This window comes from Marmota flaviventris, chromosome 10 (assembly GCF_047511675.1).
Source record: "Marmota flaviventris isolate mMarFla1 chromosome 10, mMarFla1.hap1, whole genome shotgun sequence".
NCBI lineage: Eukaryota > Metazoa > Chordata > Mammalia > Rodentia > Sciuridae > Marmota > Marmota flaviventris.
The window spans coordinates 49,311,705-49,338,418 of NC_092507.1; the positions used below are offsets into that span (position 1 = coordinate 49,311,705).

General features: G+C 37.8%; 1 protein-coding gene across 5 annotated transcripts in view; it reads left to right on the top strand.

The window, feature by feature from the left end:
- Nfia (nuclear factor I A) overlaps window positions 1-26,714 on the top strand; it is a 361,350-nt gene that overhangs the window by 170,452 nt on the left and 164,184 nt on the right. For all 5 annotated transcript variants that reach the window (XM_027945000.2, XM_027944998.3, XM_071617895.1 and 2 more), the window contains one exon: window positions 17,712-17,777. In XM_027945000.2, coding sequence (XP_027800801.1) covers window positions 17,712-17,777 — 66 coding nt within the window. The remainder of the gene's footprint in view (window positions 1-17,711; window positions 17,778-26,714) is intronic.

The following is a 26,714-nucleotide window of genomic DNA, read 5'->3' on the forward strand; positions in this document are numbered from 1 at the left end:
AAAATCACATCACTTCATGGGTATTTGAAATATAGTCTGTTAATAAATAGCATCCAATAACCATGTGGATATATAAAAATATCCATTTTCAGAACTTTTGGTTAATTTTGGAAATGGCATTCTCAACTTTAGATTAGATAGTTTAAAAAAGAATTCTAAAGTATTTGAAATTGTGCCTTTATGAAGCCAATGACATAAGCAGTCCAGTTGAAGGAAATAGCATGTGGCAAGTAGACTACAGGTCGGAGTGGGTCACCAGCTGACATTTTCAACACAGTCTGAGGTCCATATTCTTAGATACAAGCTAGAATGAAAACCAAAAGAAGCTTTCCATATTATATTTGTAATTATCTCAATGACACTTCTCATTACTTACTTGGTTGCTGTTCTCCCAGTGACAGCAGCCTTATTGATGTATAAGTCTAAACATGGTGATTATGCAGCCATAGATATGAGGCCAGACATCACATACCTAGGAATTTTCTTTGGGAAGGATCTAACCAGATTCACTGTAAACAAAAAATTAATTCTAAGCTTCACCTTGTTCCTCCTACTATAGAAACAGAAAATGTTTTTAAGGACAGATGTATTTAAAAGTTTTTCAAATTGTCAGATTTGTCCTATAAGTTGAATAATCCACTTTCCCTTCAGATTCCAATTTTTATGGTTTATGTTTCACATATTACATTATTTCATAAGGTTATTGTGAATATTAGGTAAAATGTTTTCCATCTCTGACAGAAGGAAGTTGCTCCCATATGTCTAGCCATTTCAGGAATGTTAGCCTTCCTTAGAAAAACTAGCTTTTCTTCCAGATTGGACTTTGTTTCTCTAAAGAGGTAAGTCTATAAGCCGTCTCTGGAGTGGCTCTTGCTGAGAAGTCTTGCCCAGGTCCCTCTGATCCCCTCTCAGGCTTGCTTTATGGAACATTTACTTTGTGCACGCAGTGTGCCTTCAAGTGCTCACACCTGGTCAGCAATGGAATGCACATGGGAATTACACACACAGAAATGTAATAGGCTCAGAGCTGCAGTCTCAGTCAGCAGGGTGAAGAGGGCCAGAGGAAGGAGTGATTAATTCTGCCAAGACAAGAGAAAGGATTCTGACTTTATCCTCTTCTGCACTGGATAGCCTTCTGATTTCAGGAGAGAGATCTGTGCTGTAGAAATGTGATAACAGGAATGGGAAAAGAACATAATTACTTTGCCCGAGAAGGGTGTTGATGTAAATAGGGTGAAAGCAAAACCAGAACTATACAAATTGACCAAAATCTTTTCAAATGTTTGATAGAAAGCATTGGGCCAAGTGTTACAGTTTTAATTAATGTATTTTAATGGCAATTGAGAGTTAATAAACACAGTGGGCACTTGTCCTTAAGATGAGTGAATATATCAACATATTGTTGTTCTACAGTTGAGAATAATTGTATGGGCCTGTCTGTGCAATACCAGAGTGTTAATTAAACTTTGCTGTACTCCATCATTCATTCCTTAAGCAGTGGAACTTTTGAGTTTGCAATAGATGATCCTGTGTTGCAGTTTGGGTTTTAAACTTAGCTAAATTGGAGTCTATAGAAAACCAAATCAAAGGGATGAGAGAGGTGAGTTTTTTGCAGTTGTGAATTTGTCTGCTCATGGCAGAGGCCACTTAGGCCTCAGACATCTTTCCCAACTACTTCTAAGGATAGGACATCTATTTTCCACATCAGTTTTCAGAAAAAAATATTTGTACCCATCTGTTTTCTTTTCACATAAATTTTCAAGCAAATGTCTCAGTGAGGCAAGTGAGCTTCTCTCTTCCACGTTCTGTACCGTGTTGTGTTTTGCAGTTGGTCAGTGGGTCTTCTGAGGGTGAATATCCACCCCGGCCTGCAAATGTCCTGTGATACAGAGTTGGTGAGCCTTCTGGCATTCCATCTCCAGTCCCCACTATAGGACTTGGCACCCCGAAGGCACATAACAAAGTCATGTGGACTGAGTAGCTGGAGTAGATGATCAAGGAATTTTAGTAGCTTCCATTTCTTTGGTTGCTAAATGATTTGTAACATTTAAGTCAGTACATGGATGACAATATTTCCAAAGTTATTTCCGGTTTATTGGTGACATCCCAAGTTCCATCTAGTCTTTTTGTGATCATTAGTTTCTGGGGATGTGTGACTCTTAGGGGGAAAAAAGAAAAAGATTTAAACTCAAAGAATTGAGGAATTTTAGGGGAAACCTAGAGCTAACCTAGCTTAGTGGCCTTAACTTAGAGGTGAGTGAGACCCAGGTTTCTAACCATCAGTTCTGGGAGGATGGGAAGCCAAATGCCTCCGGGCTTCTCCTCTGCTGCTCTCACATTTGCGAATGCTTATCTAGACTAAACAGGGGGGATGGAGTCCTCCTGCAGAGGGGAGTTGGAGGCTGACCTCACAGGGGATGCCACAGGCCTCACATGAGGGGCCAGAGCAGCAAGAAGAAGGAAGGTTACTTTTCTTATTACAACAAAGCTAATTAGTGGGTTTTCTAATGTAAGAAAACGTTGCTGTTAGTAAGTTTCCTCCGTGTGCCAGAAAGCAGATGGTGGCGGTGAAGAGTGTTTTCTTTTGCCAGGTTTTGTCTGTGCTTTCTAAACCTGCAAGAGATTTGCTTTCCCAGATTCAGATTTCTGATCTTTTTTATTTTAAAAACAGAAATAGAAACTTATATTTAAATGTACTTGCATCATGTGGTCTGTTTGACATATCATGGTTACTTGAAAATGTTGAGTAACATTTGATGTTTTCGGCAAGAATTTCTTCTCTTAAGAGTCTTGGGACTTTTGAATGTTGTTCTTTGGTTTCTTTCCTTATGGAAATGGAGAGTTTATGCCTCTGGAGTGCCATAATAGGGAGTTTTGATTGGGTTAGGAAAAGCAATGGATAAAATCTTCTTCTTTTTTGTTTTGTTTTACTCCCAATTTCTGTGTAAATACCAGCTTTCCTCAATAAGGTTCCTAAGAACGTGCTCCTATTCATTATGATGTCAGTGTGTGCAATTTGAATAATTTATTTCTCTACTACTGATGAAATGTTACTCTTTCTGTTAATTTAAAATTTTCTTTTTGCCTAATGTTTTTAATGAAAGGCCTTACAAATATGTTTGTTTAAAGTTTTCTCCTGGGAAGTCTTAAGCATGTCCCTACAATATTAACGTGGTGGTATTAAAGCATAATGGATGTGATAGTAAAGAAAATCGAGAGGACATATGTTTGTAGTGGTGTAGACATGAGGCTGTTTTGTAGATAGACTTGCAGCTTTGTTGACTAAGACTTTAATTTTTTTCCCCTTTCTACAAGAGTTTTGTTTAGAGAAGAAAGATAAGTAAATCAAATCATTAGATGAGTTGTTAAAGTATAAAGTAGAAAATGAAACCCAACTTGATGATTTTTTTGAAATAATTTGGGTAAAAGTAAGAAGAAAATACTGTCCCAAAATACTGTTAGTCCATTTCCATTACTATAACAAAATACCTGAGGCCAATAACGTATAAAGAAAAGAGGTTTGTCAAGTTTTATTCAGGGGTCTGAATGCCAAACAGCATGGTGTCAGTTCTGGCAAGAGGACCCCTAGCTGCATTACAGGAGAGTATGAAAGAGAGAGATGTCATGTGATAAGACAAAAAGTCAGAGAAAGACAAGAGAGGGGCCAGGCATCCAGGGTACCAGAAGAACAACATTATTTTTTTTCCAAGAGGCAGCACCCTCAGTGACCTAATTACTTTCCACTAGGCCCCACCTCTTAAAGGTTTCACCACCTCCCAATACTGCCACACTGGGGACCAAGCTTCCAACACGTGAATCCTTGGAGGACAGACCATATGCAAACCAGAGCTGTACTAAAAGGAAAATCCTCCTTAAGGAATTGTGTACTGCTTTTGGAGGTGATAGCATCAAAGGAAATGATAAAAGGGCTTTCAGTCCTTCTTTCTGATCATCTCCACATTAAATTTTTCTGTTATTGTTCCATCCATCTCCCAAACCAACCTGGTAGCTCAGAGACACTATGCCATATATGAGTTCACCTTTAATTCCGGAATAAATTCTGATTTTTACTTGCATATTTTCCCAAGTCTGTAGCAAATAAAATTTCCTATCTTGTTTCAAGAGTGACATTTATGTCACCTGCTCAAAGGATCAAAGGATACTATGTCTTTTGAAACTACTTTCTCTTTTTTTGGTACCAGGGATTGAACTCAAGAATACCTGACCACTGAGCCATATCCCTAGCTCTATGTGGTATTTTATTTAGAGACAGGGTCTCACAGAGTTGCTAAGCACCTTGCCTCACCATTGCTGAGGCTGGCTTTGAACCCCCGATCTTCCTGCCTCAGCCTTCCAAGCCACTGGGATTACAGGCATGTGCTGCAGCACCTGCACTACTTTCTTTTTTTAAAATCATTTTTCCTTTGACTTTATTTTTTTCCACTCAAACTATATATATATATATATATATATATATATATATATATATATATATATATATATATATATATATATTTATAGTAACATAAACAAACAGGACAGAGTTGAGGAAGGACTTTCATAGAGTTCAATCAAACATGATTGAGTCACTGTTGATTTTTGGCTTATTTAAGACTGCAGACCTGAAAAGGTAGAGGTGATAACTGAATTCACCCTGAACACAGGTCAGTGCTCTAGTGGGGCTGATGCTGTGGGGTGTAGGCATCACCCTGGAGCCCAGCAGGGGTGGGTGTGGGTGAGGTTGTGCAAGTGGGCATGCTTAGCCACCCGCTTTTGTTTTCCACACTGGTCCCTCACCTTCTCATAAGCTTTTGCTCATGCATGTGCCTCCACCATGACCAAAATATCTGAAACTCCAGATTGGGAGATTTGTGATTTTTGTTGAATAAAAAACAAACGAGGCATTTCTGACTTATAGCAATCTCTGCCTCTCCCTCCCATTGCTGCCCGACTCTGGAAAGGGTTCTAACTTGTAGAAACTCCATGTTTCCAATAGTGGAGGCGATGGGAAGTAACTACTCTTAGAGAACAAGTGGCGTACACTTTTATAAATACGACAGAGTTGAGTGAATGGAATTCTTACCTGATAAGCTCCTTCAGGACTGAGCAGCATCTCACAGTGCTTTGCAGACCACAGGTGATGATAAATATTTGATTGACTGAGAAATAACAAGCTTCTTCCTCCTAAGAAAGGTTAATTATGAGTCATTCTTGGGAGTGAGGGATCTGGGCTGATTTTTGAAAAGTGAAGCAAAGTTCCATTCACCCATTTACACTTGTTTTCTGAGGAGAGATGTAGAAATAGTACTTATATTAGAGAAAGACCTCCTAGTAAACATGACTTTTTATTAAAATAAATCTAGTTGATGAAAAAGAAGCTTTAAAAAAATCACATCCTGAAGATAGTTCATTTGGCTAATCCTACACAAACTATTACTAGGCATTGTATGGCAGACAATTTAATTTTAGGATTATTACTGAGCAAATTACTCATCCATACTGAGTTACTGGGATGGAAAATACTTTTATCTCCCACCCAACATAGTCCCAGGGAGAAAAAAGGAGATTGCATCCTAAAATGAAAGCCAGAACGCCATATAAAATGAACTTTAGATGAAGGTGAGGGAATGAGTGTGTGGTATCCCCAGATCAGTGGTGGATTTCTGAAAGCTTTTTTTCAGGATTTCAGACCTAATAATAAGTAAAATCACGTGTTTGGGTTATCTTTCCCCCTTATTATAAGGAATGTTTGCAGTTTTCTCATTTGTATCAACTCACACATTTTTGAAATTTTATAATCCTGTCTAGCTTTGGTTATAGATTAAAGTTCACCGGAGAATCACTGTCTAATCTTTTCAGCATGTTCAACTGCTATGAGGATACACAGGACTTGATGGCTTCCAAGTGTGGTTCAAACATCCAAAGCACTCGAGATTAGCACCATGTGAAGAAATTTTAAAATATTGTACTGCAATTAATTTTAAATAACTTAGCACTGCATATGTCAGGAAGAAAGCCATGATAGACTACAAACGGAAACTCCTAAAAGTAGAATGATTCACTGAAATCATTTAAATCATTTTATCTATCATAAGGACATAGAAGCAAAAAATATGTGACTATTTCCACTTGAAAGAAGCTTGAGTACATTTTGAAATGTTCAGATTTTACCTGAGCTTCACTCTGGGAAACTTGAGGAATGTTTTTGGATTGACCAAACCGGTAACGCTCTATATTTGTGCATATTTGTTATAGATTCAAAAATCAAATGATTAGGGAAAGTTATTGTCCAAGTGGAAAATGAAGTCACATTACTTTAAAGATAGATACTTGAGATGTTTTAATCTGAAATAGTTCTTCAAAATATTGTCCTAGGGGCTGAGGTTGTAGCTCAATAGTAGAGCACTCGCCTAGTATATACAGGCCTTGGGTTTGATCCTCACCTCCACAAAATAAAACAAAAAGTATTACCCCACATTCTAGGACCTTTTACCTACACTAAGTTCTTTAAAGGATACTTTATTCAGTAGCTGTTAGAACAAAACATTTTCTAATGTTTTAGATGACAGGATAGGTCAAGTTATAAAGAGAAAACACTGTTTGTGGGCTTCTGTGGTCAGGCGTTGGCCCAGTTACTGCAGATAAACATTTACAACTCTTCGTGGGCTATTTGTGGTCATTTATAAGTAGAGACAGTCTTTGACTTATAATGGCTCTTGCACTCACATTATTTCTGACTGTGCTTATGGTCAGCAGCAAATAAGCTAATAGCACCCAGTCCCTTTGGATGAAGTGAGGGTCCCAGCCTTAAATGCAGCTGAAAGACCTGCAATGCCATTGCTAATGATCTGTCTCAAACTAAGAACTTGAGGGCTGGAGACAACTTTCACAGGATACAAAACCACCTTCATCTTTGTAGCTGTTGCAGCCTGGAGAGGTGAGAATTTACATGTCCAAGGAAAAAATGGGCAATTCAGGACCAGAAAGCAGGCTTTCTGACACCCTTACACTCTATCCTCACCACATGGAGTACAACACCCTCCAGCCAGGCAGCCTCCCCAACTCCAGAAAATCCACCCCAAAAGATCTGTGGACATCTCTCAAGATATGGCCTGTTGTATTTCATGGCCTCAGAAGAGCTGTTGTTTCACTTCTTTCAATTCCTTTTTAACAAATATGGATTAGGATATATATATATTCAAGACAGTATGCTACCTGCAGGTAAAAATAAGACAAGAAATAAAAATAGGCATTGTGATTCTTTAAGTAGATTATATATTTTAGAAAACCTGATCCTATGTAATGTCCTGTTTCAGAATTACAGTGCCTCATATTTTACAAGGTGCTTTAAGTCATGCCATTCAGTTCTCAGAGTCTGGAGGATCAGATATTTGGAAGATGAGTAAATCGAGGCTTAGGAAGGTGAAGGGGCTTGCCCAGCCCCACAGTTATAGGAAATGGCCAAGAAGGGGCTCAAACCCAGGTTTTCTTAAACCAAGTCCTTTGCCCTTTTCACTGTACCACAGATGCCTCTGCTAGAATTGTCACTTCTGTAAAAAGGAGGACACTGGGCCTGATCAGGATTAGCAGTCAAAAACTGAGTATGAAATTGTTTCTAAGGGGTAAAATCTTATTTTTTAAACTTAGTTTGATAATTGACACCACTTCCAACAATGCTAATTTTGCAGTGATAGTCCAATATTTCACTTAAAAGAACTCTGTCTAAACCTATCTTACTAGAAAAGCTATCCCTAACCATTACCACTAACAATTAGGGTCTAGGCTCCTACAAATATTGTTTTGAGGATACATTTAATGAAACCAATTGCTTTTAACACTAAACAAACACAGGCAACTACAAAGGTGCACAATAACTTGTTGCTCTACCTTAATTTCATCAGCAGACAGGATTCAGTCAAGAGGGGGATGGCACAGAATCTTGGTTCTGTAATCATGCTGATCCACTGTGAGATCTTTGAGGGCATGGGCCTGCCTTTCTCCATTCTGTATCAGGAGGTACATAGGCACATAGTGGAAGATGAGTGAAATAATAGATGAATAAATGTAATCAGTAGACCCCCCCAAATTAAAAAGGAACTCGTGCCGTTTTAGGAGAATGATCCAGTATCACTTCCCCTTTGGTTACAGTAGTGGTGTCAACATTGCTACCCCTGCAGAAAATCCCTGAGTTGTCCAAAATCTCTAGTTACCTCTTTCAGCAGTGGTGGGACTTGTTTTCTCAAATGCTTCCACAGGGGTGAGGACGACAAACCAACCAACCAACCAACCAACCAACCAACCAACCAACCAACCAAAAAACCTTCCTGACTTACCCAACCACAGAATCTTCAACCTTCTATTAAGTGACTCTACTTTGGGGGCAAATTGTTACTGTGTCATTCTCATTCTGTCCTCTCACTAAATTATTTTGGTTATGTGTATAAAAAGGGCCCAGTTGATTTTTGAGAATTTGGTCATTTTATCCGTGGTTTTAAATCTCTTCCCTTTATTTTCCTGTCCCTATTATACCAGACACCACTAAATCATTATCCTTCTTCTTCCTGACCAGGAGGGAAAATGTCACCGTAAACCCCACCACCTTGTCACCCAAAATTCCTAGGGAGCCTCAGCTCTGAGGGTCTTCTTGAGGCCTTAACCTTACTTTTAGACAGTTGTCATTATCTTTGTCTAAAGGTCATAGCTAAATTGAATAAAAGGAAAGCTGTGTTTTCCTGTCGATGCACAAAGGCAGTATTGACTTCCCTAATCCAGTTTGCTGAGGGGTGAGAGAATTAAATTAGATATCTAAGCACAGAAATTGAGAGCCTTTGAAAACAAAGATAAGGAGACAAGACTGTATTTTCCCTTTTCCTGGGAGCTCTGTGCTCAAGATTTTGCAGGTGTGTCATCTGATCCATGGCTTGCATCGATCAAAACTGTGCCAATGCATATTTAATTAGCAAGGGGACCCTGGATGCATTATAGCCATCATCCCTATATTGAATGGACTGTCAGACTTGCTGCACACTCCTCCACCCCACCCTCCCTGGGCTCTCGCCCCCTCCCCCGCCTTGTTTGGGAAGCTTCTGCATTTTGTCTGAGCAGCTAAAAAGTTTCTTTGTTTTTAGCTGCTGATGCATAAGGCGCCACTGAGGAGAATACAAACAAGTAGAGTCCTAAAGTGTTTATTTTGTCTAGGAAGACAAGCTAAACCAATTTGGTTCTTTTGGTGAGATTTTCAAACCCGGTTGAAAACCAACAAGAAAGGCTAAAAGAAAAGAAATACACTGTTCAACTCTTCATTTATAGATTTTTTAAAAAAAGAATATAGTTACTTTAGGACTAAACTAAAGAAGATTCCAGGATACCTTAATAATAGAAGTAAAGGATAAAAACTCTTCTATTGTTTTATTTTAAAAGCTTCCTGGCTTTGGTTACTACATAGGGTATTGTTAGCAAATATTGTATTTATCAGTTTAATTTGGATGATAAAGTTTACTATCGTGACAGGAATCTGTCATACCATTAGAGAATACAATGAAAACGGAAAAGTTTTTTCAGATAGAAAGTGGATAAAAAGTTGGAGCTGGATTTTTTTTTAAGTTTCCAAGGTTTTGGGGGTACTTCCTTTGGTAGAGATTCTTAAAGTGACAGGAGGTTTGGAGTCTTGCCACTGACAGGTTACTTCCTTGGATTATTTTCACACAGGTTCCAAAGCCTGAATATCCAGACAGAGTGTTGTCTGATAAACAGATGTAATGCACCACGTCCGCTTAGAATAAAGAGCAACAGACTGTGAGCACATGTTTAGGACTCATTTAAACTCATCAGCATGGTCTTCCTCTGTCCTATTCTACTTTTGAGGTAGCTGCTTGCTGGTAAAGTAACAAGGAATATTTTTTTTTTCCCCTGCTACAATTTGCTGCAGAGACTCATGGGAAATTAATTTGCATACATCTTGTTACAAAGACTGACTACTTCCTGGCTTAGACAAAGTGTTGCCTGATAAACAGACTTAACACACAAATGTCTGTCTGGAATAAACAACAGCAAGCTGAGATTTACATTTCCATTATCAGAGATAATCTCTTTCCCAGTATATGGGAATTAAGAACCTTTTCTTTAAAACCAGGTCTGTGATGTGGATGCTTTATATTAGAATCACATCATGTGTGGATTGGGGTTGATTTTTTAAAAGCAAATGAAAAAGTTGTTTGGATGAGAAAATGTGAATGGCAGAGATAACTGGGTTTTTTTGTCCATTTATAAATTACAAAACCAGGTTTTCTTGCTTTATTTTATTTGATTCATAAACTATCTTGTTAAGTTAGGCAAAATGATCACTAGTGTCCCCATATTACAGATGAAGAAACTGAGATCTAGTGTAATTAAATTATACAGATGAAAATTTTAGGATTCTATCTTTTTGCCATTTCATACTCCTTTCAATACTGAATACAATTTCAACAAAGTTATTACTTATGGTGCTACCTGAACTTTAATGGCATGGTTACTCTCAACAGAGGGCATTTTAGTATTTTATTATTATTATTTTTTTTGTCAGCACTAGATATGGAATCCAAAGCCTCATGTATGGTAGGCAAGCACTCTGCCATTAAGCCACATCCCCAGCCCTGATTATTTTAATAAATTACTTTATGGACATCTACATGCAAATAATACATACAGATTATAATTCAGTTATGTATCACTTTTATTTGATATATTTATTTTATAACATGAAAATGTATAGAAACATTTTCTGCTGTATCTAAATGACTATATGAATAGTCTTCAAGTATATTTATATCCCAAGACCTAGTGTTATGGTTCATTTTGATGGTGAAAAAGTGACTAAAAGGGTGAAGTGGAGCACAATTCTGATATGTGATGACTTTACTGTAAAGGCCTTTTATGTAGGTCTGTGTTACATTGGAGTCGGTAGGTGACCAGGTCTCCTTAGGTACTTGAGTTCTAAATTAATCAGCAGGTCACCATCACAAGTCAACAGAGCCCCTCCAATGGGGGGGAAAAAAAAACATAGTTCAAAATGATGGTCTAAACATTTTGTCAAACAAAATGTGAGAAGTGATAAACGTAGTCCAAGTGTCATGCTTGCATATCTTCTATTATCACCAACTTTGACTTTACTTACGTCACTAGCAAAGCTGATCACTCCTTGAAATCAGCCTGATGTGAAGACCAAAGGCTTAAGGATTGAGTCATTTTGTCTTTACTCTAAGAGTGACTGAATTTAGCATTTTTAAAGATTAGAAATGAGTCCCCCTCACTGTCATCTCACAATAGTTACGCCATTTAATTTTTTTTCTTAGCGTGTTAAAACTGTGTATCATTCTGCAACCTCCTTGTGCACATAGAAAACTAACACATTTATGAGTAGGTGATAAGACAGTTGAATCACTCTTCAACCTAAACAGTCCCATCCTGATACACAGTCCCACTAAACAGATGGGCCTTGAATACCAGCGTTAATGCCAAAAAATCTAATTCCTGCAAATTTAATATTTCACAAATTTCTTGTTCAAAAAGGCATTACAAAAAGAATACTTTCAAGAAAGAAAATGGTAGTAAAGTAGGTTATATAACAATCTTAAATAGGCCTTGAAAATGCCATACATGGGTGTGGCTAAGGGGTGAAGCTCCAGAGCAGCTGGCAGCCCCCCGGGTGGTCCTGTGGACCCCTTCCAAGTGGCTGCTGCATGAACACAGCCTTTCCTCTCCGCCAAGTCCCACGTGTGCAAACTAGCTGAGTTCTTTTGGAGCTAGGACTTCCTCGGTCACATCTCCCTGTGTCCCTTGGACAAAGAAGGACTTGCTCTGCATGCTTTAATTACTGCAGTTCTCACGTAGACCTGCAGTTTTGGATTGCTAGTGAAGTGGTAGAGATCAAATTTTGTATTTTAAATGTAAAAATAAGACTTTCCATTTGAGGAACCATGGACTGTTTCCTTGTGAAAACATAAAGAAAACTTAAATGGTATAACCTGCCTCATAATTTTTCTGTTTTAAGAACTAGGTCATTGCATATTAATTTTTCATTAGGTGACCCACAGTTATGTACATTAATTGACTTGAAATATCGGTTTGTATAAAGGATTTTATCTAGTATCTAGAAATGCTAATTATAATAATTGCATATTTTTGGCAGTCCAGATTTAGGATGGTATTACAGATTTCTGTCTGTTCTTCATTGGACCATGATGCATAATGTTATATTTGGCTGATGGTCTTCTATTCATCAGTGTTTACACTTACGCTACAAATTATATATACATATGTACACCTGTACCTTGACATTTTGCATTCTCAAATAAAGTTTTTCAAATATTTCTTCTGACATCAGTCTTTAAGGATGTGGTCTTACTGGAAAAAATATAAAATATTCCTGAATGTTATCAATGTTACAACAATAATCTCTTGAATAACAGCAACTGTGAGACCAGTAAGCAAAATGTGACTCTCATAGTAATTTGCTTTTCTAGATTTCTTTACTGTAATAAATATGGTAGAATACTAGGAGATCAAAATAGAGTAATTCTAAACCTTACACTATTAATCAGAAATATTATTTTTATTTATTGTAACTTCATGGATGTAGAAAAACGAATTCTTTGATCTGCCTTTATTGCAAAGTACTCATCTCTCAAACCATAAGAAACAAAAACATATCTACATTTTGAACATCTTCAAGGGCTACAATTGCACAGGGTAACTGTTTATCACAGTCAGAATGTCACTACCCTTATTCTTTATTTCCTTTTACCCCCAGAATTCTCCTAACTCTTCATTAATTTGCAAGGAAGTATCCATTCTTTCTTTGCCTTTTATTTATTATTATTATTATTATTATTATTATTATTATTATTATTTACACTATAAACAATCCCAACTCTTTCCAGTAAAATTTTCACTTTTTTTCTTTCACTTGACTAACTTACTTTCATGACTGGGTGACTTCGTTTTTTTTTTTTTTTTCATATCATTTAGTTTGGGAAATTTCAGACTGGGCACAAAATTTTAACAAAGGCTTTTCAGACCTCGTTAGCCCAACCATTTGGGGTGTAGGGAAACTTAGGTGAAACTCAGGCAAAATTATCTTTCTAGTGGAACTAGAATTTGTGCCTTATGGCCATAGACTTTTGTTGATAATATGGGGACTGAATAGGAATTACACAGGCAGATTCTTCACCACCAAGTGTCTGCTCTTCTTTATCAGGCTTTTCACAATAGCAGTGGTTAGGATTCGGAGGCACTCTGCAGACACCCCAGGATGGGGCTTTCCCTAACCTTTGTGTCTTTTGAATGCACAAAATAGTCCTGCCATCCGTCATTTTAGCCCTTGTACATTTCTGGAGGGCCTCCTGTGTCTCAAACACTGTCCTTGGCTCAGCCTCTGTGGTTTGTGGGCCAGCGGGTCATAGGAAATGACTGTCTGCAACTTTCAAACACTGCAAGATTTCCGAATCACCCACAAACTGGAGGGTTGCACCTCACCTCTTCTGCTGGCTTCCAAGGAGGGGAATGTCAAACAGAGAGAGAGGGCTTTTCTTCCCCCCTTTGTAAGTTCCACACTCCCTTTTCCAGTGTGAGCTTAGTATATTTTTCAGTGGTTCAGTGTTGCTGGCAGTGGTTCAGTGGTAGAAAGCTGAACGACAATGGAAAATTCATCAGTTCAGCAGTTATTGAACTCTGTGGCCGGGCCAGGCACCCTGTCGAAGGAACTGTAGGCAACAGAAAAAGAGGAAGGAATTCTTTTCTTTAGGAGCTCAGGTTCTCATAGGAGATCATTTAAAATCACCTTAGTTCACCTATATCAGTCGAACCATGTGAGCTCTGTGGACGATGAAAGATGGACTGCAGGGAAGAAAGCACTTTATTCTAGGTCAAGGACAGAGAAGGTTTAGCAATATTCCATCTTTGCTTTTTGCTTAAAGAACATAAAATAGAAGGAAGTGATACCTGCATTTTTGTCTCAACAGTTTTATTGCATTCACATGTCTTTGTCATTCCTTGCCTTGCCCAAAGAAGTGCTGTGTGAGGTTCCGTGCCCCAATATGTACCTAAGTAGCAAATCTAGCACAAGGTTTCTGCTCTTGTCCTGCATAAGCTTAGTACAAGAAGGGGAGACTGATTTGTAGACATTATGATTTATTTTATTCCTTTCCCTAGTGATTATATTGATAGTGAACTTTGTCTGAGTACTCTAGCAATATAGCTGTAGGCGCCATAAAAATGCATAGATGGATGGCTACTAGTCCAATTAAGAGGTCTTAACCCAGCCTCCTATATGCAAACCCTGTCTATTTTAGGTTTAAATTTCTGCTCATAAATTTTTAAAAAACCAAAAGAAACATCGCTTTTCAAGGTTAGGTTGAAGTCTAAGGTTCTTTAAACAAAAAACAAATCCCTAGATGGGAAAAAAATTGATAACCCTAATGTACTTCCTCACAATAGCTTTTCCATCTCCATCATTTAAATACACTTTAAGGAATACTCTCTTTATTGCAAAATATAAATCTTTTCGGGGGTAGCTGGGGATATGGCTCAGTTGGTAGACTGCTTATCTAGCATGTATAAGTCCCTGGGTTCCCCAGCACCACCAAATGTGTGTGTGTGTGTGTGTGTGTGTGTGTGTGTATCTATATATCTCTATATATCTATCTATCTTTTGGCTTTCAACTAGGGAACAAGAGAAATTCACTGTTCCAGGGCCTCAGATACAAGAGGGGCATCTAATCTTATGCACCTGTTTGTTTCCTGGGGCCTCTAATTATTTCAGAGGTGATTGGAGTCAACAAACCACAGCATGATTATCCAGAATAGTAAGATATAAAGTTGCATTGGCTTTGGACGGGTCTCTACCAAGTATATAAAATAGAAAAGTAAATTAATTGTTAACCTTCTTGATAGTATTTTAATGCAAATGCTTAAGAAGGAGATTTTTCATTTGCATCAATTATGTATGGGTAGAAATTCATTTGCGATTCTGACCATCTGATTGGCTCCATTCTTAACAGCATCCATGACCTTTTGCTGTATCAGAAAAAGTGCCCATGTGTCCATCCTCAGCATAGGATACTTACAGGATCTGGTAGTTTTGCTCCCTGCTGGTTCAAAAAAGGAGACAGTATTAAATGGGCAGGGTAGAAAGTTACTGAAGTTTTTAGATCATTCAAATTTTCTGGTGGACCTTTGGCTTTGCCTAACCCTTACCAGGATGGGATACTTTAGTATGCAGCCGCTGGGTAAATAGCAGGGTCTCTAGCTCTTGAATAAAAACTGAGACATTACATTCTGTTTTCAGTTTGGCTAGATGCCTCCTCCAGTGTTTGTAACTGAGCTTTCACAAGAGCGCCGCGGCCCCTTACAGACCAATTCTGAACATTTTTGCCACTCAGTCTTCCCTGTTAGCTTGCTTGTTTTTCTGTGGCTTTGGAATTTTTAAACTAACTTTAAACATACCTAATATTCATCTTTTATTGCTGTGGCATATTTTCTATCATTTTGTTATTTTTCCATAAAGGTAGGGTGGCAAACCAAACATAAATGTAAAGTGAAAAGAACAAAGAAGTCTACTTTCGGATTATTAAAAAAAATGACTTGGGTCTCTCTTTATTCCTTTTGTCTTAACATTATTGGATAAATATTAGAAAAGTCATTCACTATTATATATCTAAACTAATGGAAATGAAAGATGTTTTCCATTTGTTCATGGAGAAGCAATTAATTGTAAAGGTTTTACACCTAGAAGTAGAATGTTGGCTAAGCTATCAGAGAATTATATTTCCTAGTATTATTCCAAAGAAAACATTGTATCTGGCAAAATTTTATATACCTATTTTGGGATTTGATCAAGAAGAACTTTAGTTCTCTTAAAATGAAATTATATATTTTGCTTTAATTTTGGGTACAAATATTAATCATTCAAGACATTCTAGAACAAAAATAATGGAGGCATGTCTCTCCTAAAATACGCTGAATTATTTCTTAAAATATTTAATTTGTAATTTCTAATGGCAAAGTGATAGGACCCTTCCTTAGGAAAAAAGAGGGAAATTATGGGATTTTTAAAAAATTATATGCTCTACATGTAATATTAATAATTAAAATTTCAAATGTGATTATAATATAAATTTGTTTGCATTTCCAATTTTTAGTGCAGGCCTTTGTATTTAATTTTATATATTTTTTTTTCTGAAGGATTCCTCCCTCTAAAATTTTTTGATAAATCATGACTTTTGTTTTTGTCTTTATTACAAGAAAATTTAAAACTGTCATTTTGTCAGACTTAAATAAAAATTTGCCTTTTTACTTTTGTCATTTGAACCCTTAAATAAACATTTTTTTTTTTTTTTGCTGTAATCATCAAGGTTAAGATTATCTGAAAATTTCAAAATATACATGTTCTTTATAATACTTTCCTAGAATTAAAATCTTGATTTGTTTAAAAGCAGGGAGTCTTTTTTAATAATAAATTAGCATTTCTAGTCTAAAGTCACTTTGTGCAATATCTCCCAGAAAGATTGGTGATACTATATGTCTGTTGCAACAGAAGTAACATTTTCAGTTTAATCACAGTTAAGTGCCGTGAACTTTCGATCTTACTTTCAACTTCTTGCTGAAACATGGTCAAAATTTCAGAGACCTGATTCTAACCCTGTGAAGTCAATGTAAAGTCAGGATCCAGCCTTTGCACAGATTATAAAAGGTTTTAAAGACTTTGTGTGCATTGGTTTTAAAATAATGTTTTGAACTATCTTAAGTCCCCAAAAATGCTTCACATAAAAAATTTTTCCTATGAAATATTTTTTCTTGATTTTTCTCCCTCACTCCCAAGTACTTTATAAATATGCTTGCTTCTAATTCTATGCAATTCTTTTAATTTAGTTTTCATCTAATTTTAAAGCTAAATGTTACTTTATTTTAAATTATTCTATTAAGAAATTAATTTAATTGAATTAAAATTTTTTAGTTCTAAAATCTGATTATGAAAGAAGAAATCGTTTTAATTTTATAAAGGTGTGCAGGAATCTGTTTTTGCTAATAAAGCCCTTTAGGACCTACCTAATGCATCAGTGCAATAGGAATACAGTACTTTTAACATCAGAGGAAAATGTGTACTTTCAGAAAGCCCTTTTTGAGTTATACAGAGTTATCTCAAGTGTGTGTGCTAGAATATTAGAACTCTGGTACTGAATGGTGTTAGTCTGCATAATCTGTTGCTGCAATACAGAGCTAAATATCAACAGAGCTTGTTACTGTTGTTTGGGTTGCTTTTATATACCAGTTTCAAAATATGTTTTGACACTTTATTATGTTCTGGATCAAGCTTCAGATGTGTGTAATGAAGGATGAAGTCTTTATCAGACTCCAGTGTATAAATAATGGAGAAGAGTGGTTTGCAAACGGTCTGTCTATAAGAGAATGGCTTCTGAAGAGCGTCGAGCTCTGATCTGGCAGCAAGCAAAAGCCACTGGAGGTGGAAAAGAAACTGAGAGTCCTCTCAAAAGGCACTGGCTCCTGCCCTGCCCCTGTTTATCTTTCCATCTTTCCTCTTCTCATTTGTTATGTTGTTTCTCTAGTTTCCCATTCTTGGTGTATAGGCTGAACCTTTTAAGAAGGCCGGGCACCCCTGATCCACTTTCCCTCACAGACCCTGTAATGTTTGGCTGTATTTTTATGTTTTTCAGATTCGAGTCAATCTGAAAGTCCCAGCCAGCCAAGTGATGCTGACATTAAGGAACAGCCAGAAAATGGTAAGTTGTGTGGGCTGTGGCTGTTCTATCAGAGTGCACAGCAGCCAGCAGCTGGCCCCGCACCTGGATTCTGGGCTCTGCCCTACAGGCGGCCTACGGCAGGAACAACTTTGAGGATTCAGAAAAACACTCAAGTAGAGATTTCTTTTACAAGGGCAAATTCCTCGCTCCTGGATCACCCTAGCAGCCTGGCAGCCCCACCAGGCAACACAGTCTGGGTACTGTGAGGACCTTAATTCCCAAGAAAGATGATTACTGGCACCTAATTAAACTACGAGAGATGGGGTTGCTTTACCAAATCTGATGCTTTTACAGTGAAAAAGGGGGAACCATGGGTTTTTTCATGTCATTTTAGTTCCCTTTTTCAAGTGACAAATGCAGAATGATCTTACTTAGTGACTTAAAGTCATTCATGGGCAAGTACTATTGAAGTCTTTTAAGACCTCAACCCTTTCCTTGAAGAAATCATCTCTCTACTTTTGAAGGATTTTTCTACTTCAAATTATCAGATGTGTGTAATGAAGGATGAAAGAGTAAGGGTATAGGAGAGTCTGAAGTTCCTCAATTGCACAAATACATCAACTTCCAGTTGCAGAAACTTTATTAAAATAAAATGCCTACTTAACATATACTTTAAGTATAATAAAGACCATCCTGGGTTAGAATTTTAAATTGAGAAAAACATCAGTTTGAATGAAAACAGAAGTGAACTAATAATAGTCCCTTTCCTATGCTAAACATTCTGTGAGGTGCTTTCACAGATACCATCTCATAAAATTCCAAAATGGTGTTCTTAGCTCTGTAATGTTGAATAGGATGTGAAACCTCTCAGGTTATGGATTTATTTCTCTAAACTAGGGTAATATTACATGCCTATGAAAGAATTAAATAAGATAACATATGTAACTTGCTTACCATTGCCATTTTTGGTAGACTGTGTCCTAAGAAATATGCTGGCAGCGAGTGGGTATTATTCTTACCACTTTTCTTGTCCTGTAATCCCACCATACTTTGTTTTTCATCTACTTCAAATTGTCCTCATTTTCTTGTATCTGTCTTCCTTTTTGTTTTCCTGTAAATTTTTCCACTTTGATTTCCATCTGATCTTTTGGAAAAGATAGGTAAACTGTGGGAGGGAGGACTGAGCTTGCTTACCACATGAGATAGACTATCACTGATTTCTGAGAATATGCTTCATTTCCTGCACCTGTGAAATTCTTTATGATGTCACTGGTCTCTAGCATTAAGTGTAAAATCTCTGGCTCTACTTGTCCCAACCCTGGTATTTTGGTGATATTTTCTTTATCAAACGTGTTTTTTTAGAGCAGGCATTTTTTTTTTTTAAAAAAAAGGGGTGGGGGAGACCTCTGAGTGTTGGTTTTCAATGTCATAAATAGCTACATATTATTTTTTTGTTGACATTTTAAAGAGTGGTTTTTATAGACTAGTTTTGTTCTTTATTTTCAACTTGACTTATGGAGGATGGACTGTATTTATACATAATCTTCCTGAGGGTGTGTTCAGAGATACTTGTTTTATTTTCATTTTGAGGACCTCGCAGGCTTAGGGGTGTGCGGTTCACGTATTTTGGTCTGGCTGCCCCTCTAGCAGGCCTGCGATTCATCTGTCTTCATAAAATGGCCGACAAGCTGTTCACATGCAAATATAAATTGAGAGCAGGAGAGCCTGGCATGCTTTTCTGGAGCTGCCTGCAATACTGATATTGTGCGTTTTTATTCCAAAAAGCAACCAAGATCAAGCCTGGATTTTTAGGCCAAAGGGATGGCTATACTGGCCAAGTTTGCTTTTAACCCTGGATTACTTGGTGCTACCCCAAGGATTCATGGTACCATTTTGGGGAGATCATGCAAGTTCAAAGAAAGTATTAACATCGAAGGGATAAAGTAACAGATTCCTACCTTTCAAATTTCTACGTATTTCAAAGAAAAAGAAATAGGAGCTGCTTTGTCTTGAACAACCTCAGTTGGAGAAATATCAGCATACTCGATTTCCTCCATCTGCCCCTTGTCGACCTCAGGTGAATTACTGGACAAAAAATTACTTCATTCTCTGTGTCTTCCTTAAAGACACAGAATCCTTAAAGGGAATAAATGAAGATCGGCAAGGTATTTACAGGCCTTAGATGACTGTCTGCTCTTCTGTTGCTTTGAACAAGCCCGTGCTCCCCCTTCTTCATTTCCCCAGGTTGTGAAGATGAGTTCTGTTTGTTTTTGCTTTTGATTTGAAAGCGGGAACTCTTATAGGTATATCAACAAAGCTCTATGAAGTTTTGGAATCTTGCTGGATGACGAAGTGACAAACTCTGCTCTTCAGATGAAGTGAACACATTACTCCTTCCATATAAATCCATATATGTATGGGAAAATAATCCTTTTATCCCAGCTCTTGAGAAAGGTAATGGGAAACGAATGCTTTTCCCCTAGTAAACCACGGAGACTGAACAGGCAAATGGTAACATGCCGTTCCATCCAAACTGTAAAATGAGGCCATGAAACTTTACCTAAAGTGGATGCAGCTGTTTCTTCCCTGTCCAACTAGTCTTTTTTTTTTTTCCTGTAGAAATTTTGCTTTCTTTACTTGAAGTTCCTTAAGACCTAACTGTAAAGGAAAACAAATCTTTGTCCAGATTTGTTTTTAAATGGGAATTTCAAGGGAATTATTTGAAGCCCAGATAAAATGTGAGAATCTCTGAAACTCAAAATTGGTACAGTGGTTAAAAATTCTGCCGCTGGAGTCAAACAGACCTATGTAATGTACAGATTAAATAAGTAGCTGGTTAGCTGACTGAGTGAACTTTTTCTCTAATCTCAGTTTTCTTGTAAGATAGAAATACTGAAAGAACCCACCTCCTGAGTACTAAAATGAGAATATGCATGGGCAACAGCACAGTGCCTGGTTCAAATAAGAACCAAGGATAGCCAGGACTACTCTCCAGTTGTAGCTCGTCATAAACATAATGAGCACATATCTTCGGGAGGCCAAAAGCTGGGAGCCTTGGAGTGGAAGAGTATGGTATCAGAAATAAACCAAGACTTTGAGAGACACCATTTGTAGATACCTACTCTGCTCTGAGGGGTCAGAACATAAATTTCCTTCCTAAATCCCCATAATCCCCACAATGCCTCAGCAATATCACTATTCAGTTCTGTCCTCACACTCTGCTTGTCTGCCGTGAGTTTGAGAATTAGTAAACTGCAGTAGTGACTTAGAGGTGCTGGAACCTTCAGAGTGCTCCCTCTAGAAGGAGATTCTAGAAAAAAAAGAAAAGAAAAGAAACCCAGAAACCAAGTAGGATCAGGCTTATTAAAAACTATAAACTGATCAAGGGTAGGATTCATGAAAAAATCCTTTTTTTAAAAAACAAGTCTCGTACAGCAGCTAGCTCTTTGCTTTGAACTTAAAAAGGTATCTGGTACTTGCTCAATGAATAAACTTTAAAAATAGATGAATGTGTTGTCATTATCCCCAACTAATTTTTGACTGTCTACTCAATGTTGAGTTACAAAAGTTTTTTAAGAGGAAAAAGGTAAATAAATAAAGAACCTCTGGGAAAGCTGACTGTGTAATTGGGGTGTGGGGAAAACTGTACAGACACCTGGGCATAAATATGCCAGAGTTAGGCACAAGGTAGTATAGCCACTGCAGATTAAGGTAAGCTCTCCCGTGAGCAGGTGTGGTCAGCAAATGAATAGTGCCATATTAGTTTATGCTTAATTATCAAAGGGAATGCAATGCAGATGAAGTTCCCAGCTGTGATGAGGATCATTTATTTAATCCTTAGGCTTATTGTCGAAACTTCAACTCTAGCTTTTTAAGAGCTCATGAAGGCTTTACGTCTTAGTTTTTGGACTTAGACTTAGTACATTTATTCAATCCACCTGTGTGGATTCCCATGATGTACTTAGGTGACCATTAAAAATATTTGTGGGACTGAACATTTGAAGCTCTGGCTCGATAGTTATAAGCCCTCTGCACAGTCCTCCAGAGCTTGCATTCTGTGGTGCATCAGGTCAGTCATCAAGGAGGGAAAGCTCACGGAGCAGCCCTCCTACTTCATTCATGCATGCTGCTGCTGCTGCTGCTGGTGCTGCTTCTTCTTCTTCTTCTTCTTCTTCTTCTTCTTCTTCTTATTATTATTATTATTATTATTAAACCCAGGGGCATTTAACCACTGAACCACATCCCAGTCCTTTTTAGTTTTTATTTTGAGACCGGTTCATGCTAAGTTGCAGAGGCTGACCTCAAACTTGTTATCCTCCTGCCTCAGCCTCCCAAACTGCTGGGATTACAGGCATACCTTTCTGTGCCCAGGTAAGGCATGCTTCTGTAGGGCCGAGCATTTAGTGTGCAGGGCAACAGCACAGGCCAGCGTTGGCACTCTGAATACATGCTCCCCACTGGATCCACCATCATCAGTGAGAGACTGCCCTTAACTAAAAAATGTAAGGTTCCCTTGCAAGGAAGAGAAAAGCTGTGTTCACAGGCATTTACTATCTCTAATAATCTGCTTAGCCAGCCAATAATAAACTTATCTTAGTGGTTTTTAAAGTGTGATGTTTATAATAAGAAACCAAAGTTGGTACTTGGGTTACATTCTTCTTCTGTTTTAATTGTGTTCATTCCTCTTCATTTGTCTGATAGCTGTGCATATGTTGGTGGCATCAACCTTCAGATGGGCCTTTGCAATCAGTGGAAAGCCATTAATCATGAGGCTTGCCCCAGATTTTTAAAGTTTCCAGCTCTACCTGCCAATTTGAAAATCGCTCTAGAATATTGGTTGGATCTAACTTTCATGCTCACTGTCTTTTTTTATGTCATTCCTGTCTTGAATTGTTAAACTCGGTATCATTATTAAATGTTGCCAAATAAACCAGGAATGTTCTTGTATTCAACCATAATTGTCAGTATTTCACTAGTTTTTCATTTAATTCTGTTCTGTGCATATTTTGACTATTTTAATGTTTAAAAAAATAGCTTATAAGGCTACTGACTTCCTGACTTAAGATTTATATGTGTGATTCACTTTGTAGTTTGGGGATGAGATAAGAAAGGTATAAGTCTCTATTTCTCTTTTGGATAAACATTATTTTATCTGATAATATGCTCTTAAAGATGCAGACCCTCTGCTTAATGTTTTAAATTGCTTTTTACTATCTCCTCAAATATATAGTAGATATACTGCAATGTCATATTGTAATATTAATAAACAGTGGGAAGACAGAATAAAATTGATAATTCCAAAATGTAAAAGTCCTCACTGCTGAAGGGACTGCTTGTTTTAGGAGCTGTTTTGATTAATGTGTTATTTTAGTTGGGTCATTTTAAGAATGTCGAAGGCCATGCAGCCTTACAGTTTTCATTTTATTGGGAAAGCAGGAGTGTTCTAGCACCATTGACTTGTAAATATAGTCTATCAATATTTTATAATTTGCATGACTTTCTTTTACAATTACCTAGCAACAGTTATTCTCTGCAGTGTTCTTTCAAAAAAACCCTGCAGGGACAGACACAGTAGAGTGACCACCAAAATAGCGGCAATAACAGTAATGATCAATATTCTAAAATATGTAAAGGTCCCAACTCAGGGAGACATTAAAACCTAAATGCCTTCTGGTTTCCAGCTCTGTGTAATTAAATTCTAACTGATGAATTTTCAGCAATGTGATGGAGCCAGTCTCTCTTCTTTAAGAGACAAGGAAACTAGAATGTGGCTTGATCTATAATTTCTGTTTGAAAATAGATGAATCTTCTCTATCAAGTATTGTTAGCAGGTGTGACCCATCATTGTTCAGAGACTCCTTAGAATGGCCTCCAGACAAAGGAACACCATGAGTCTCACCTTGTGAAAGATGGGGTATGGGTAAGGCTGAGGGCTTCCCCCATGTGCTTCCACCATGCAATGGAGTATGCTGAGTTTCCGCAGTATCCTGGGTAGTTAAGGGGCCTTTGCAACAGAAAAATGGGGACAGGTGAGATTTATAGTAATTTTAAAGAAGTTATTATACCCTAAGATATTATGGGTATTTTTATTTTTGTGTGTGGTACTGGGGATTAAACTCAGGTCCTCACATATACCAGTTTAGCACTTGACCATGGAGCTACATCTCCAGCCCTTTCTATTTTTTATTTTGAGATAGGATCTCACTAAGTTGCTGAGGCTGGTCTTGAACCTGTGACACTCTTGCCTAAGCCTCCCAAGCAGAGGGATTACAGGCCATTGCTACCACTCCTGGGCTATTGTGGGCATTTTATTGTCCACTCATAGAGGATTACTAGCTGACCAGACTTTAGCATGGTTGACTAGTGACCAAAATAGGGACTGTTTTAAACCCTGTCCCCCTGATTTTCAAGTTCTGAAATAGAGTGGCTAATGATCTATTTTAAAGATCTTCTCCTCCTCCACCTCCAGCCCCTCACATACAAATAAATACTGAGGAAAGAAGAACAAAGTGAGTTTCTTTCTAGTTCTCAAATCCATTTGTGGTTGTGACTCTTGATCCAGACTAGATAGACTCAGGAGTGCTCATTGAATATAACACTCCAAGTAGAGAAATATTTTTATGTGTTTATTTATGGTTTACATGAGATCATACAATTATACCCATAGATCTGGATTCTAAAAATATGAAAATAGGAAGCAATACAATTCGTGTGGTATTTGAATCGGGCACAGTAAAGAAATCAAACAAGGAGCCGTCATCAAATCATAGTGCAGTGGAAGGTGCACCTGGTGCTGGCTGCAGCTCCATCTGCCATCACTGTTTTCTCTGTGATCTACGCCTGGTGCCAGTGTGACAGGTCCCTTTGACAACGCCACCTTAGAAGGACTACTTCTGAGGGTCACTTTCCCATACTTCCCCATCAATTAAAAATCAGCATGGCGAAATGTCAGGGGGTTACTTGGAGTCAGGAATAATATATGAGCCTTCCTTGCTACAAATAATAGGGTCATTTCTGATTTGATATTTGAATAGGAATGTGTTGTTTTTAAGCATGCATATTATTTTTTGGAAGGAGTTATCCATTTGTGGATAATATTAGTAAGCTGAATGTAATATAAATAATTTATTTGGGGATTTGGAGTCCCTAATCCAGATTGATTAGTTGTCTGCTAGAAAAATTCATGTGGCCACAAGGATTTTTGGCACCTTTTCTCCTTCCAGCTTCCTCATTCTTTTTCTCTTCTTCAGGTTTTGCTCAGCTCCTGGCAACTCTGCTCCCCTGGCATGAGCTTGTCGTTAAGGAAATCTACTGGGATGTCTCAAATAGAGGCGGGGGAGGAGTGGTATTTACTGCAGATTACTCTGCTCCATCTCAGTTGTTAATTTCTATACTTGGTTGATTTTAACCCAAAGGGAACAAGGGAGTCTCATATGCCTTATCCGCAGGCATCATATGGAGAATATCCAAAAAGGAGAAGTGTAAAGGATATTGTGGCAAGGCCCAGCAAAACAGGAATAGCCTTCCAACAATCTCTCCATGGAGGAGTCCGTGTTGTCTCAGATCTCTGTAGGTATTTTGCAACCAGAGAGCTTCTCAGCAAGCAGCGCTTGTAAACTCAGAGATGAACAAGAAGAAGCCAAGTCACAGCTTCTGAATAGGTCAAATTAGCAAGAAGAGTTGCATTAAAAGCCTGACACTGAGCATCTGTTTAGGGGAAATCAGTTGTCCAGGTCACTTAAAGACTAGTACCTCAGTTTTCTCATAAGTAATTCAACAGATAATTTTTAAGAATATACTGAGTCTGTGGGGACCATGTGTTTGTTGAATGTGTTGAGGGAACACAGAGATGGATCAGGCATCCTGCTCTTAAGGCCCTGGCAGTCTAGTAAGAAGGAAAATAAATGGTCATTCATTCATTCAACAGATATTTATCAAGTGCACTGTAAGAACCAGGCATCATTTTAGGCATTTCACTGGGCAAAACATACAAAATCCTGCTTTTACTTGAGCTTACTTTCTCACAGGAGAAGACAGACATAATCTAACTAATAAACATGCAATATGCCAAGTTATACTAAATGTTATGAAGGGAAACATAGCAAGATGAGGGCATAAAGAGTGGAGAGTGTACTGCTATTCTGCAAGGGTTCAGGAAAGGCCCTTCTGGTCCATTGACATTTGAGCTGAGGCCTGTCTATTCAGTAGTAAATTCTGCTAATATTAGGGACTTTTGTTCTAATAATTATAAAAAGCCTGAGGCATGCTGGAAGACCAGTCATGGGTTGGTCTAGCTTGAGGGGCATGAATGAGGGAGGAGGAGCTGCAGTAGGAGGTAGCAGGAAGTCACACCAAACTGGATCTTATAGGCCAAGGAAAGGACTTGGTAAATCCTTGATATGCTGTGATGTGCTGTACTGAAGAATGTTCATTCCAAAGCCATTCTTTTATTGATGCAATAGGTATGTCCTGAGCCCCTGAGATGTGAGAGTCACTGTACTAGATACTAAGTATCCCAAGGTAGGCAAGGCAAGGGTAGAGTTCAGGGTGGCATTGTAGACAGAGTCTTAATTCATCATGTTGTTGAGGAGATGGGACTCTCTGGTCTGCCCTTTGCAATATATGTTTGAACACCCTAAAGTTTTCCCTTGTGCATATTTTGCTAACAGCTGAGTTACTTGTGTGGACTAGTTGGCTTCACATACCCACTCTTGCAAATGATTCCTCTTTCATAATGAAGGTCTAAATTGTTGAGGTTTCAACTTAACCTTGATCTCATGACACCATTGAATTGTTAAGTCCCCAGTTCTCAAGAACATTTACTGTGAAGATTGTTTTTGCTTTTTTAATAGTTGCCAGATTTAGCAAAAGAAAATACAAGATGCCAAGTGAAACTTGAATTTCAAGTAAAAACAATGAATAATCTTTATGTAATATGTAAGATATACTTATGCAAAAAGGTATTTGTTGTTTGTC